At 43.5% G+C, this 14947-nt stretch overlaps 1 protein-coding gene across 1 annotated transcript in view; it reads right to left on the reverse strand.

The window, feature by feature from the left end:
- The window catches only part of CYP7B1 (cytochrome P450 family 7 subfamily B member 1), a 297965-nt gene extending 284105 nt beyond the window's left edge, over positions 1–13860 (reverse strand). The window contains exon 1 of the mRNA XM_069731410.1: positions 13696–13860. Coding sequence (XP_069587511.1) covers positions 13696–13775 — 80 coding nt within the window. The 5' untranslated portion in view covers positions 13776–13860. The remainder of the gene's footprint in view (positions 1–13695) is intronic.
- Between the last annotated feature and the right edge of the window lie 1087 nt (positions 13861–14947).

Genomic DNA, 14947 nt, shown 5'->3' on the forward strand with positions numbered 1-14947 from the left:
TGTGCATTGCCTGAGGCCACAGCACCGGGTCAAGCCACCCGTGACATCCCCCTCAAGAGACAGACTCCATTGGTCCGGTGCTGGGTATCCCGGTCTCCTGGGCGTCACATATGCAAAACTTCCACAGTATTACAGAAAAAAAGTAACTGAGGTCGGACTCCAGCCTGAGAGGCTAGTGGGTGAAGATATGCAGAGGGAATAAAGGCTCTTAGTGCTCGCTCACACGAGAGTAAAGCACAGTCGAATGCTATGTGATGTTTATCGGATAACGCTCGGCATAATGTTATAGGGCAGCGCATATTCCGCAGCACTTTACATTTTAGATTGGACTTGTACAGAAAAAAGACATTGCAGCATAACAGTAACCACATAGATCAACAGATCATAGATCAATAGATGCTAAGAGGAATGAGGGACCTGCTCACAAGCTTACAATCTATTATTCACTATGGGGCTGCATTATGCCCTTATGGGGGTCAATTATACCACTATGGGACTGCATTATATACCACTATGGGGCTGCATTATACCACTATGGGGCTGCATTATATACCACTATGGGGCTGCATTATATACCACTATGAGGCTGCTTTGTACTACTATGGGGCTGCATTATACGACTATATATGACTATGGGATGCATTATACTATTATGGATGACTATGGGGGCAATATGGAGAAACATGAGGCAAAATGGGTGGACACGTGGGGTCCAGAATCTGGGATTTTATTACTGTAGGGAATGTGCACTAGATAACTGTGTTATTTTCTGCAGAGAGGAGTCCTGGCTGGAAGAAGTGATGGCGGTCTGCACTGGATGAAGAAGAAAAGCGAAGATGAAGGACTTCAACTACAGACGTCACCGATGAGTCAGTGTGTTACCTGTACACTAACACTATATACAGAGTTCCTGTGTATAATGTCACTAGTGATCACTGTATTACTTGTACACTGACACTATATACAGAGCTCCTGTGCATAATGTCACTGGTGATCACTGTTTTACCTGTACACTGTATACAGCATTTGGGTGTGTAATGACACTTGTTATCCCTGTATTATCTGTACACTGACACAATACATTATATGCTATATACAGAGCTCCTGTGTATGTCACTGGTGATCCCTGTATTACCTGTACACTGACACTAGATACAGAGCTCCTGTGTATAATGTCACTGGTGATCCCAGTATTACCTGTGCACTGATACTATACACTATATGCTATATACAGAGCTCCTGGGTTTAATGTCACTGGTGATCCCTGTATTACCTGTACACTGACACTATATGCTGTATACAGAGCTCCTGTGTATAATGTCAGGGGTGATTACTGTATTACCTGTACAAGGACATTGTATACTAAGTACAGATCTCCTCTGTATAATGGCATTAGTCTTGTTTTTTTTTTTTTAATTAATGATCAGTATTGTAGTATTCGTTCACTATGTGGGGGTAATATGTGATCTCTTCATGGTGTGGCGGTATTTGTTCCTTGTATTTGCTATTATTCGGTCACTGTGGTGGTAATATGTGGTCTGGTCATGGTGTGGCGGTATTTGTTCCTTGTATGTGGCATTATTCGGTCACTGTGGTGGGAAAATGTGGTCTGGTCATGGCGTGGTGGTATTTGTTCCTTGTATGTGATATTATTGGTCACCATGTGGTGGTAATATGTGATTCGGTCATGGTGCAGTGGCATTATTGGTCAATTTAAAAATTGAAAAATAAATAAAAATATACCTAAAATTGTATTGGATATTTAAAAAAAAAAGTGTAACAAGTTACAGTGGAGTAGAGCCGGCCAAAAGAGTCTACCTTGTCGTGGTGGCGGATTAAAAAATCTTTTGGCCAAAACAAAAGCTGCAGGCTATATATGTGACCTGGTGATGGGAACTGTTAATGTGTGATTGGTGAGGACGTGGTGCAGAGGTGGAGATTTTCCAAGAGAGGGTGGTGGGACTGTGGAAGGTTTGAGGGGTAGAGGCGGGGCTAGGGTGGAGCCAGGGCGGAGTCTCCAGGGGCCCCAAAAATTTTGGCAGTATTGGGCCCTGAAATTCCTAGTGGCTGCCCTGCTTTCATGTATTAGGATATTGATTTTAATGCCAATTATTTTATTGTTAACATGTGTGGTGCTGATTTTACAAAGTAAAGAATCAAGAAATCGTTTAAGAAATGTAGACCTACAGTATGTTCACATCTGAGTTAGGTAATCGTAACCGTCTACTATAAATTAGAAAAAATGAAATTCATAGATCTGAACTCAAAATGAAGCAGATGGACCCACTGACTTTAACAATGTTTGCCGAGTTTATCACATTGTCTGACAAATTAGAAATGATGGAATATCTGGGAACACATCTGTGACCAGAGACTGAATATATGTTAAAAAAAAATGCACAGCTTTTGTGACTTGTCTATGCAGTAAAGGGGAGCTCTAAGATCTGCCCACTTCCCATAGCCCAGTGATTATCTCCAATAGTAAAAGAATGAGGTTCTATTAGGGTACCGTCACACTATACGATTTACCTACGATCACGACCAGCGATATGACCTGGCCGTGATCGTAGGTAAATCGTAGTGTGGTCGATGGGGAGCTGTCACACAGACCGCTCTCCAGCGACCAAGATGCCGAGGTCCCTGGGTAACCAGGGTAAACATCGGGTAACTAAGCGCAGGACCGCGCTTAGTTACCCGATGTTTACCCTGGTTACAAGCGTTAAACTAAAAAAAAACAAACAGCACATACTTACATTCTGGTGTCCGTCAGGTCCCTTGCAGTCTGCTTCCCGCACTCAGTGACTGCCGGCCGTAAAGTGAAAGTGAAAGCACAGCCGCTGTGCTCTGCTTTCACTTTACGGCCGGCAGTCACAGTGCTGGAAGCAGACTGCAAGGGACCTGACGGACACCAGAATGTAAGTATGTGCTGTTTGTTTTTTTTTAGTTTAACGCTTGTAACCAGGGTAAACATCGGGTAACTAAGCGCGGTCCTGCGCTTAGTTACCCGATGTTTACCCTGGTTACAAGCGAACGCATCGCTGGATCGCATTGCTAGATCGCTAGATCGGTGTCACACACACCGATCTAGCGATGACAGCGGGAGATCCAGCGATGAAAGAAAGTTCTAAACGATCTGCTACGACGTACGATTCTCAGCAGGATCCCTGATCGCTGCTGCGTGTCAGACACAGCGATATCGTAACGATATCGCTGGAACGTCACGAATCGTACCGTCGTAGCGATCGAAATGTTATAGTGTGACGGTACCCTTAGGCGCTGTCAGATTCTATTACCAAAATGCGTGGAGCTTGATTCTTTTCTCAAGTTAGCCTATTTAACAGCTCCAAAAAGTAAAAACAAGAGAATCCATTAAAATATAAAGTATTACAAGTACTAATACAAAGACATTTTTAAATTAGAAACAAGGTTTTGATCAAGCAGAAGACTTGGTAGGGACTATTCAAGTCTATAGTATGTGATCATAGATCATAAGCATTGTGTTCATGCAAACAGTGATGAAATGTTACCGTTGGAGCAATAGATGACGATACTGCTATTTGCATTTCCTATCTGTCAGTCATTTCCAGCTAACGAACAAGTTATGTCATGTCCTGTAGTCACTAAACTGCTGTACACAATTCTCAGTGAGTCATGTTCTATAGATTAGTTCTTCCAAGCTCAACTAAGGAATTCCTGTGATGCCACATAAGACGCCTCAGCGATTCTCCAGAGGTCTGCTGTATGTCTACACGGATAAAGGATTCGAAGCGGTGCCTGCTGTTTACACTGATATAGGAGTAGATGCTGTGTCTGCTGCTTACACTGATATAGGAGTAGATGTTGTGCCTGCTGCTTAAATTTTATATTGGAATGGATGATGTGTCTGCTGCTTACACTGATATAGGAGTAGATGCTGTGTCTGCTGCTTACACTGATATAGGAGTAGATGCTGTGCCTGATGCTTACACTGATATAGGAGTAGATGTTGTGCCTGCTGCTTACGCTGATAAAGGAGTAGATGCTCTGCCTGGTGCTTACATTGATATAGGAATGGATGATGTGTCTGCTGCTTACAGTGATATAGGAGTAGATGCTGTGCCTGCTGCTTACACTGATATAGGAATAGATGCTGTGTCTGCTGCTTACAGCGATATAGGAGTAGATGCTGTGCCTGCTGCTTACACTAATATAGGAGTAGATGTTGTGCCTGCTGCTTACACTGATATAGGAATAGATGCTGTGCATGCTGCTTACACTGATATAGGAGTAGATGCTGTGCCTGCTGCTTACACTGATATAGGAGTAGATGATGTGCCTGCTGCTTACACTGATATAGGAGTAGATGCTGTGCCTGCTGCTTACACTGATATAAAAGTAGATGTTGTGCCTGCTGCTTACATTGATAAAGGAGTAGACGCTGTGCCTGCTGCTTACACTGATATAGGAGTAGATGCTGTGTCTGCTGCTTACAGTGATATAAGAGTAGATGCTGTGCCTGCTGCTTACACTAAAATTGGAGTAGATGCTGTGCCTGATGCTTACACTGATATAGGAATAAATGCTGTGTCTGCTGCTTACACTGATATAGGAATAGATGCTGTGTCTTCTGCTTACAGTGATATAGGTGTAGATGCTGTGCCTGCTGCTTACACTAATATTGGAGTAGATGCTGTGCCTGATGCTTACAGTGATATAGGAGTAGATGCTGTGTCTGCTGCTTACAGTGATATAGGAGTAGATGCTGTGCCTGCTGCTTACACAGATATAGGAATAGATGCTGTGTCTGCTGCTTACAGTGATATAGGAGTAGATGCTGTGCCTGCTGCTTACACTAATAAAGGAGTAGATGCTGTGCCTGATTCTTACACTGATATAGGAGTAGATGCTGTGCCTGCTGCTTACACTGATATAGGAGTAGATGCTGTGCCTCCTGCTTACACTGATATAGGAGTAGATGTTGTGCCTGCTGCTTACATTGATAAAGGAGTAGATGCTGTGCCTGCTGCTTACACTGATATAGGAGTAGATGCTGTGTCTGCTGCTTACAGTGATATAGGAGTAGATGCTGTGCCTGCTGCTTACACAGATATAGGAATAGATGCTGTGTCTGCTGCTTACAGTGATATAGGAGTAGATGCTGTGCCTGCTGCTTACACTGATATAGGAGTAGATGCTGTGCCTCCTGCTTACACTGATATAGGAGTAGATGTTGTGCCTGCTGCTTACATTGATAAAGGAGTAGATGCTGTGCCTGCTGCTTACACTGATATAGGAGTAGATGCTGTGTCTGCTGCTTACAGTGATATAGGAGTAGATGCTGTGCCTGCTGCTTACACAGATATAGGAATAGATGCTGTGTCTGCTGCTTACAGTGATATAGGAGTAGATGCTGTGTCTGCTGCTTACACTAATATAAAAGTAGATGCGGTGCCTGCTGCTTACACTGATATAGGAATAGATGATGTGCCTGCTGCTTACACTGATATAGGAGTAGATGCTGTGCCTGCTGATTATATAGATATAGGAGTAGATGCTGTGCCTGCTGCTTACAATGACATAGGAGTAGATGCTGGGCTTGCTGCTTACACTGATATAGGAGTAGATGCAGTGTCTGCTGCTTACACTGATAAAGAAGAAGATGCTGTGCCTGCTGCTTACACTGATATAGGAGTAGATGCTGTGCCTGTTGCTTACACTGATATAGGAGTAGATGCTGTGCCTGCTGCTTATACTGATATAGGAGTAGATGCTGTGACTGCTGCCTACACTGATATAGGAGTAGATGCTGTGTCTGCTGCTTACACTGATATAGGAATACATGCTGTGTCTGCTGCTTACAGTGATATAGGAGTAGATGCTGTGTCTGCTGCTTACATAGTGGATGCTTTCCTGAAACGGAAAGTACTTGCAAGCAGCATAATACAAAGAATAACAGGTTTACCCAGAATCCTTTGCAGTAGGCGGAGCTATGCAAATCATCTTTTTCCACCCCAGTCTAATCCACAGCGCTTGGAATCGCCAAGCATGCAATGCTGCGGATTAGTTTCTAAATTTACACAGCCAACCAATTCCTACCTGTGGACACGTGTTTTGGGCTTTAGGCCCTCATCAGCACAGGGCTGGAATTGGTTGTTACAGTGCTATAGGAGTAGATGCTGTGCCTGCTGCTTATACTAATATAGGAGTAGATGCTGTGCCTGATGCTTACACTGATATAGGAGTGGATGCTGTGCCTGCTGCTTACACTGATATAGGAGTAGATGCTGTGTCTGCTGCTTACAGTGATATAGGAGTAGATGCTGTGCCTGCTGCTTACACAGATATAGGAATAGATGCTGTGTCTGCTGCTTACAGTGATATAGGAGTAGATGCTGTGCCTGCTGCTTACACTAATAAAGGAGTAGATGCTGTGCCTGATTCTTACACTGATATAGGAGTAGATGCTGTGCCTGCTGCTTACACTGATATAGGAGTAGATGATGTGCCTCCTGCTTACACTGATATAGGAGTAGATGTTGTGCCTGCTGCTTACACTGATATAGGAGTACGTGTTGTGCCTGCTGCTTACATTGATAAAGGAGTAGATGCTGTGCCTGCTGCTTACACTGATATAGGAGTAGATGCTGTGTCTGCTGCTTACAGTGATATAGGAGTAGATGCTGTGCCTGCTGCATACACAGATATAGGAATAGATGCTGTGTCTGCTGCTTACAGTGATGTAGGAGTAGATGCTGTGTCTGCTGCTTACACTAACATAAAAGTAGATGCTGTGCCTGCTGCTTACAATGATATAGGAGTAGATGCGGTGTCTGATGCTTATACTGATGTAGGAGTAGATGCTGTGCCTGCTGCTTACAATGATACAGGAGTAGATGCAGTGTCTGCTGCTTACACTGATATAGGAGTAGATGCGGTGCATGCTGCTTACACTGATATAGGAGTAGATGCTTTGTCTGATGCTTACAATGATACAGGAGCTGATGCGGTGTCTGTTGCTTACACTGATATAGGAGTAGATGCTGTGCCTGCTGCTTACATGGATATAGGAGTAGATGCTGCGTCTGCTGCTTACACTAATATAGGAGTAGCTGCTGTGCCTGCTGCTTACACTGATATAGGAGTAGATGCGCTGCATGCTGCTTACACTGATATAGGAGTAGATGTTGTGCCTGCTGCTTACACTGATATAGGAGTAGATGCTGTGCCTCCTGCTTACACTGATATAGGAGTAGATGTTGTGCCTGCTGCTTACACTGATATAGGAGTACGTGTTGTGCCTGCTGCTTACATTGATAAAGGAGTAGATGCTGTGCCTGCTGCTTACACTGATATAGGAGTAGATGCTGTGTCTGCTGCTTACAGTGATATAGGAGTAGATGCTGTGCCTGCTGCTTACACAGATATAGGAATAGATGCTGTGTCTGCTGCTTACAGTGATATAGGAGTAGATGCTGTGTCTGCTGCTTACACTAATATAAAAGTAGATGCTGTGCCTGCTGCTTACACTGATAAAGGAATAGATGATGTGCCTGCTGCTTACACTGATATAGGAGTAGATGCTGTGCCTGCTGGTTATATGGATATAGGAGTAGATGCCTTGCCTGCTGCTTACAATGACATAGGAGTAGATGCTGGGCTTGCTGCTTACACTGATATAGGAGTAGATGCAGTGTCTGCTGCTTACACTGATAAAGAAGAAGATGCTGTGCCTGCTGCTTACACTGATATAGGAGTAGATGCTGTGCCTGTTGCTTACACTGATATAGGAGTAGATGCTGTGCCTGCTGCTTATACTGATATAGGAGTATATGCTGTGACTGCTGCCTACACTGATATAGGAGTAGATGCGCTGCCTGCTGCTTACACTGATATAGGAGTAGATGCTCTGCCTTCTGCTTACAATGATATAGGAGTAGATGCGGTGTCTGATGCTTATACTGATGTAGGAGTAGATGCTGTGCCTGCTGCTTACAATGATACAGGAGTAGATGCAGTGTCTGCTGCTTACACTGATATAGGAGTAGATGTGGTGCATGCTGCTTACACTGATATAGGAGTAGATGCTTTGTCTGATGCTTACAATGATACAGGAGCTGATGCGGTGTCTGTTGCTTACACTGATATAGGAGTAGATGCTGTGCCTGGTGCTTACATGGATATAGGAGTAGATGCTGCGTCTGCTGCTTACACTAATATAGGAGTAGCTGCTGTGCCTGCTGCTTACACTGATATAGGAGTAGATGCGCTGCATGCTGCTTACACTGATATAGGAGTAGATGCTTTGTCTGCTGCTTACACTGATGTAGGAGTAGATGTTGTGCCTGCTGCTTACACTGATATAAGAGTAGATGCTGTGCCTGCTGCTTACACTGATTTATGAGTAGCTGTTGTGCCTGTTGCTAACACTAATATAGGAGTAGATGCAGTGCATGCTGCTTACACTGATATAGGAGTAGATGCTGTGCATGCTGCTTACACTGATATAGGAGTAGATGCTTTGTCTGCTGCTTGCAATGATACAGGAGTATATGCAGTGTCTGCTGCTTACACTGATATCGGAGTAGATGCGGTGCCTGCTGCTTACACAGATATAGGAGTAGATGCTGTTTCTGCTGCTTTCACGGATAAAGGAATAGATGCTGTGCCTTTTGCTTTCACTGATATAGGAATAGATGCTGTGACTGCTGCTTACACTGATATAAGAGCAGATGCTTTGACTGTTGCTTTCATTGATATATGAGTAGGTGCTGTACCTGCTGCTTACACTGATATAGGAATAGATGCTGTGCCTGCTACTTACAATTATATAGGATTATATGCTGTGCCTTTTGCTTTCTCTGGTATAGGAGTAGATGAAGTGACTGCTTCTTACCCGGATATGAGTAGATGCGGTGCCTGCTGCTTACACTGATATAGGAGTAGATGCTGTGCCTGCTGCTTACACTGATATATGAGTAGATGCTGTGCCTACTACTTACACTGATATAGGAGTAGATGATGTGCCTGCTGCTTACACTGATAAAGGAGTAGATCCTGTGCCTGCTGCTTACACTGATATAGGAGTAGATGATGTGCCTGCTGCTTATACTGATAAAGGAGTAGATCCTGTGCCTGCTGCTTACACTGATATATGAGGAGATGCTGTGCCTGCTGCTAACACTGATCAAGGAGTTGATCCTGTGCCTGCTGCTTACACTGATATAGGTGTAGATGCTGTGACTGTTGCTTACACTGATAAAGGAATAGATGCTGTGCCTGCTGCTAACACTGATATAGGAGTAGATGCTTTGACTGTTGCTTTCATTGATATATGAGTTGGTGCTGTACCTGCTGCTTACACTGATATAGGAATAGATGCTGTGCCTGCTACTTACAATTATATAGGAGTATATGCTGTGCCTTTTGCTTTCCCTGATATAGGAGTAGATGAAGTGACTGCTTCTTACCCGGATATGAGTAGATGCGGTGCCTGCTGCTTACACTGATATAGGAGTAGATGCTGTGCCTGCTGCTTACACTGATAAAGGAGTAGATCCTGTGCCTGCTGCTTACACTGATATAGGAGTAGATGATGTGCCTGCTGCTTACACTGATAAAGGAGTAGATCCTGTGCCTGCTGCTTACACTGATATATGAGGAGATGCTGTGCCTGCTGCTAACACTGATCAAGGAGTTGATCCTGTGCCTGCTGCTTACACTGATATAGGTGTAGATGCTGTGACTGTTGCTTACACTGATAAAGGAATAGATGCTGTGCCTGCTGCTAACACTGATATAGGAGTAGATGTGGTGCCTGATGCTTACACAGATATAGGAGTAGATGCTGTGCCCTTTGTTTTCACTGATATAAGAGTAGATGCTGTGCCTGCTTCTTACACTGATATAAGAGTAGATACTGTGCCTGCTGCTTATTCTGATATAGGAGTAGATGCTGTGCCTGTTGCCTATACTAATATACGAATATATGCTGTGCCTGCTGCTTACACTTATATAGGAGTAGATGCTCTGCCTGCTGCTTACACTGATATAGGAATAGATGCTGTTCCTGCTGCCTACACTGATATAGGAGTAGATGCGGTGTCTGCTGCTTACACTGATATAGGAGTAGATGCTCTGCCTGCTGCTTACAATGATATAGGAGTAGATGCGGTGTCTGATGCTTACACTGATGTAGGAGTAGATGCTGTGCCTGCTGCTTACACTGATATAGGAGTAGATGCTGTGCCTGCTGCTTACACTGATATAGGAGTAGATGCTGTGCCTGCTGCTTACACTGATATAGGAGTAGATGCTGTGCCTGCTGCTTACACTAATATAGGAGTAGCTGCTGTGCCTGCTGCTTACACTGATATAGGAGTAGATGCTTTGTCTGCTGCTTACAATGATACAGGAGTAGATGCGGTGTCTGTTGCTTACACTGATGTAGGAGTAGATGTTGTGCCTGCTGCTTACACTGATATAGGAGTAGATGCTGTGCCTGCTGCTTACACTTATATAGGAGTAGCTGTTGTGCCTGTTGCTAACACTGATATAGGAGTAGATGCGGTGCATGCTGCTTACACTGATATAGGAGTAGATGCTTTGTCTGATGCTTACAATGATACAGGAGCTGATGTGGTGTCTGTTGCTTACACTGATATAGGAGTAGATGCTGCGTCTGCTGCTTACACTGATATAGGAGTAGATGCTGTGCCTGCTGCTTACACTGATATAGGAGTAGATGCTGTGCCTGCTACTTACACTGATATATGAGTAGATGCTGTGCCTGCTGCTTACACTGATATAGGTGTAGATGCTGTGCCTACTGCTTACACTGATATAGGAGTAGATGCTGTGCCTGCTGCTTACACTGATATAGGAGTAGATGCTGTGCCTTCTGCTTACACTGATATAAGAGTAGATGCTGCGTCTGCTGCCTACACTGATATAGGAGTAGATGCTGTGCCTGCTGCTTACACTGATATAGGAGCAGATGCTGTGCCTACTGCTTACACTGATATAGGAGTAGATGCTGTGCCTGCTGCTTACACTGATTTAGGAGCAGATGCTGTGCCTACTGCTTACCCTGATATAGGAGTAGATGCTGTGCCTGCTGCTTACACTGATATAAGAATAGATGCTGTGCCTGCTGCTTACACTGATATAAGAGTAGGTGCTTTGCCTGTTGCTTTCACTGATATATGAGTAGGTGCTGTGCCTGCTGCTTACACTGATATAGGAATAGATGCTGTGCCTGCTGCTTACAATTATATAGGAGTAGATGCTGTGCTTTTTGCTTTCCCTGATATAGGAGTAGATGTGGTGCCTGATGCTTACACAGATTTAGGAGTAGATGCTGTGCCCTTTGTTTTCACTGATAAAGGAGTAGATGCTGTGCCTGCTGCTTACACTGATATAGGAGCAGATGCTGTGCCTACTGCTTACACTGATATAGGAGTAGATGTTGTGCCTGTTGCTTACACTGATATAGGAGTAGATGCGGTGCCTGATGATCACACTGATATAGGAGTAGATGCTGTGCCTGTTGCCTATACTAATATAGGAATAGATGCTGTTCCTGCTGCTTACACTGATATAGGAGTAGATGCTGTGCCTGCTACTTACACTGATCTAGGTGTAGATGCTGTGCCTGCTGCTTACACTGATATAGGAGCAGATGCTGTGCCTGCTACTTACACTGATATAGGAGTAGATGCTGTGCCTGCTACTTACACTGATATAGGAGTAGATGTTGTGCCTGCTGCTTACACTGATATAGGTGTAGATGCTGTGCCTACTGCTTACACTGATATAGGAGTAGATGCTGTGCCTGCTGCTTACACTGATATAGGAGTAGATGCTGTGCCTGCTGCTTACACTGATATAGGAGTAGATGCAGTGCCTGTTGCTAACACTAATATAGGAATAGATGCTGTGCCTGTTGCTTACACTGATATAAGAATAGATGCTGTGCCTGCTGCTTACACTGGTATAGGAATAGATGCTGTGCCTGCTGCTTACACTGATATAGGAGTAGATGCTGTGCCTTCTGCTTACACGGATATAGGATTAGATGCTGTGCCTGCTGCTTACACTGATATAGGAGTAGATGCAGTGCCTGTTGCTAACACTAATATAGGAATAGATGCTGTGCCTGTTGCTTACACTGATATAAGAATAGATACTGTGCCTGCTGCTTACACTGATATAGGAGTAGATGATGTGCCTGCTTCTTACACTGATATAGGAGTAGATGCTGTGCCTTCTGCTTAAACGGATATAGGATTAGATACGGTGCCTGCTGCTTACACTTATATAGGAGTAGATGCTGTGCCTGCTGCTTACACTGGTATAGGAGTAGATGCTGTGCCTGCTGCTTACACTGATATAGGAATAGATGCAGTGCCTGCTGCTTACACTGATGACATTTCTATTTGGGTATCCCAGCACGCATTGGGGATTAGCAAACAAAATGTCGTCATGAAGTTGGCAAAAAACAAAAATATAGCAGATTAGAGAGAGAATCGTGGGAAATATCATGGCCACTGTACAAAACCAATGCAGGTCTGGTTTCCGAACTGATAGCAGATAACAATCCTCTGCCAACTTGCATTGCTTCTTACTTGGATCCTCCTTCCAATTTATGTCATTATCAAGGGTTCTCTATCCTTGAAATGAAACACGATTGGGCTTCCCAAATATTTCCGCAGCTGTTGCAGACCCTCTTTTTGTCAGTTAATGCACACATGCATCTATTTAGAAAAAAAGCTCTTATTCATTTCTCCCAGACGTTCTCTAGCTGCTGTGCACAATAACTTTTAATGCTTGCACAGGCTGTCGGAGAACATCTACGTTAAATGTTCAAAAAAAAAGTTAAAAGTTTTTTATTTAGTGGAACAATTTATTAGTAATTTCAAATATTAATGCAAGTGAAGATTTGTGCTCATAAAAGCACTATTGGTCCATTTGGTACAAATCTATTATACGTCTGTCATATGAATCTGTAGGGTCACACCTAACCTCTACATCAGGGGTGCCAAACTGCATTCCTCGAGGGCTGCAAACAGGTCATGTTTTCAGGATTTCCTTGTACTGCACAGGTGATAATTTAATCACCGACTCATTATTTGTGTAGGTGATTAAATTATCACCTGTACAGTACAAGGAAATCCTGAAAACATGACCTGTTTGCAGCCCTTGAGGAATGCAGTTTGACACCCCTGCTCTACATTACATATTTAGGCTGCACAGCAGGCTATAGTGTGGAGACTTTCCCCTGATTAATGATAGGGCCACGCATAGTGATTCATAATATGCTGAGTTCATTAAAAGGTAGATTGCTACATATATAATTAATGCAAACACGTATAGACACAGTCTTCCACAGTCGATACAGTAGTTCTGATTAATTACTGCTTTCCATTTTCTAGATCCCATAATAGCATATTGCTATGTCCCAGTGTCTGCAGGTTAATATCCGCTTTCATGACATTCACTATAATTAAGGTTTTGTTTGCATTTTTCTGCTCAGGTCACTGTGAGACTTTTGCGCTCGTGAATTTGACCCCTTGGATTACGCTGTGAATGCAACACATTTGTGAAACTGTAAACACTACATTATTTCCTGGTTAAGTGAAACAAAACCACAGTCTGAAACGTCGAGAAATGAGGCGTAAAATATGCAGGGTGTCACTTCCATACAATGTAAACACTTACCTTCTTCTTTTTAGCAAAAATACCAGGAAAAAGGAAACAAGTATTGAAACCCCAAAGATAAACTGGAGGTCGTAAGTCATGGTGCTGGAAAACTTCAGCTCTGGCTGCTCCCCAGACTGCACTTCTGTAACAGATGCACACTTCACTCTGATACTATATAGTCTCAGCACAAAACTTTCTCCTGTACTCTGTCTAGGGGGCGTGGAAAAGAAACTGGCTCCGTGACAGCAACCCCTCCCAGGCCATGATCCCTGCTCCATGAAAAGACTGTCAACATAAGAAATTCCATTCCATGCATGTAACTAATTTATATGATGCCTGTCAGGAAGGGGTCTTGTTGGGAAAGAACAAAAACTCTCTGAGGACCTAGCAGACTAGAGAATTCTGGAACCTGTAGTCTCAAGGACTCTGAAGTCTCTGAGGTTGCCCACCTCTGGAATAGTGTGCTTTCACTTTAACCTTACCGGTGTTATTAGGAGACACATGTATCACGTGATACTTTTCTTGTTTTACACATGCATAAAAATATTTTCGGGTTCATCCATTTAATCAATTAACCCTTTAATAAAGTAGTATATTTTCTCCTTAATTACGCAGTAGATAGTGACGAGCGAACGTGCTCGGAAAAGTTGTTATCCGAGCATGCTGGTGTGCTAATCGAGTGACTTCGGCGTGCTCAAAAGTATCACAGAAAAAATGATATAAGTGCCCAAAAAGAAATATAATTCACCGAGAAGCAGCACTAAATAACCAAATAAATCCAATACACAATAAAATGTAACATTTACTATTGATAAGGATAAAAAACGACAACATTCACGACCTAAAAAACGTCCAATGTTTGGCTGAAAAAAGATACAGGGTGCACTCAGTCCCTACTATACTGACTATCTATGCCCTATCTTGCAGTGGAGGTTGGCACCCTATAAATCCTGCGCAATGGCGCCCCCGCTCAACGTAGACTCGCCCTGACTCACCCTGAACAACCCTCAAGTGTGGGAAAAATAGACAAACAGCAGACCATACAAACAGACAAACAAATGAAATTGACCGGTGTGCTATATAGTAGGGGCACAGAATAACGATAAAGTGCAAATGTGCTGTAATAGATTTTCAATAGCGCACACTCAACATATAATTCCACATATCCCCATTTGGCCTATAGCCTATTGCACTGTACCTAGATGCGCACTGCCTTGTTGCGGGGGTTGGCACCCTATATATCCTGCGCAATTGGCGCCCCCGCTCCCGT

This window comes from Ranitomeya imitator, chromosome 6, assembly GCF_032444005.1.
Source record: "Ranitomeya imitator isolate aRanImi1 chromosome 6, aRanImi1.pri, whole genome shotgun sequence".
NCBI classification, from domain to species: domain Eukaryota; kingdom Metazoa; phylum Chordata; class Amphibia; order Anura; family Dendrobatidae; genus Ranitomeya; species Ranitomeya imitator.